The 1,528-nt window shown below is 42.7% G+C and overlaps 1 protein-coding gene across 1 annotated transcript; it reads left to right on the plus strand.

The window, feature by feature from the left end:
- Nucleotides 1–1,176: 1,176 nt before the first annotated feature.
- Nucleotides 1,177–1,441, plus strand: SARC_15381 (hypothetical protein; the record flags this gene model as incomplete). The annotated part of the gene is made up of 1 exon (XM_014290498.1): nt 1,177–1,441. A coding segment is annotated over one exon (168 nt), but the record flags the coding sequence as incomplete, so codon positions are not given.
- Nucleotides 1,442–1,528: the final 87 nt, after the last annotated feature.

Genomic DNA, 1,528 nt, shown 5'->3' on the forward strand with positions numbered 1-1,528 from the left:
AACTATATTATACATATTTCACTGATAATTAGAACATGACATTTGTTTTGAATGTTTGCGGATCACCACACACATTTCATGCTCCACAAAAGTTTTGTAGGTACATTGGGGTTATGTTTTGTAGACTGATATGAACCATCTAAGGCTTGTAGGTACCTTGGGATTGTGCTCTGTAGTCCGAGAGTACCCTCATGTACTTGTGTGCATGCGTGTGTACAGTACCCTTGTGGGTCGTTTCTTCTGTGAACATGCACGTACACACGTGTTCATGCATGTATACGTACACATATGATGAATCCTTCCCGTTCCACTCAAATCCAGCGTTGTCATATACGCGATCCTTTTAGACCGGACAGGGACATCTGCCTGCGTTGTATGAGTTCACAGGGATACAAGCTAATGGTCGAGCTACCTTGACATTGATGTACAGACATGTTTAGGCTTCACCGCATTTGCTCATATATGCATTCCTTCCGTTCCTGTGGCAGAAATCGGCTATTGATGTTGCGACAGAAGCGCTAGAGAAACACAGCATAGAGAAAGATGTAGCGGCGTATATAAAGAAGGTATGACCACTGACTGCTGTATGCGGCGGGTGCTTGCTTATTCGGACTACTACTGTGAGCGCATACTAGCACACTACCTAATCAGAACGCAGGAGAGTGCAGTACATCCATGAGTTTCACTGTGTGATTGACTATAATGTAGGCACACAGCTGTGCGTATGAGGTTGTTGGTTCAATTTGTATGGACGGGACTTTCCCGATGGATGGATGCGGCAATGTATCCTTCTTGTATATCTCTCTGTTCACGGTCTTGTTGCTATTTATGGAAGGTATTTAACTATCATGTTTGTTTTGAAGAGTCGGGCAGTAAGGTAGGGAGGCAGTGGTGTCTTATGATGGTACATCAAGCTCATACAACTCCATCGCAGCTATGCAATGGGTACGCTTTAACTAGCAAGGTACAATACTTATTTTCTCTATTCTTATGGGTAAATAATTTATCAAGCAAGGTACATTAATACAATTACGTATTCTCGGGTGTAAATAGTGTATCAAGCAAGGAACAATGATACAAATACGTATTCTTATGTGTAAACAGTCTAAATAGCAAAATTCATTCGTAGTTTTGTTTCCGTATTCTCATATTCATATTATCTTGTCCCCATCTCAGGAATTCGACAGCAGATTCACACCCTCGTGGCACTGTATAGTCGGGCGAAACTTCGGGTCGTATGTTACTCACGAGACAAAGCATTTCATCTACTTCTACATCGGCCAGGTAAGCGCATTGATCCCAATATTTGATAGCGAAATAGGGCTGAACCCGAGCGAGCTTTAGAACAAACTTTACTAATTGCCAAGCAATTTAAACTAAGAAGCTCTGGTCCCTCTTCTGTATTTATGATGCCGTGGTATGGTGTACGTCCTGCAGTCCATGTGATGTACTCAACGCAATCGATGCACACGCTCACACCTGTGGTCAGTCAGTGCACACTCATGCCCATCCCAGCAATGGCATATTA

Source organism: Sphaeroforma arctica (assembly GCF_001186125.1).
Source record: "Sphaeroforma arctica JP610 unplaced genomic scaffold supercont1.6031, whole genome shotgun sequence".
NCBI lineage: Eukaryota > Ichthyosporea > Ichthyophonida > Sphaeroforma > Sphaeroforma arctica.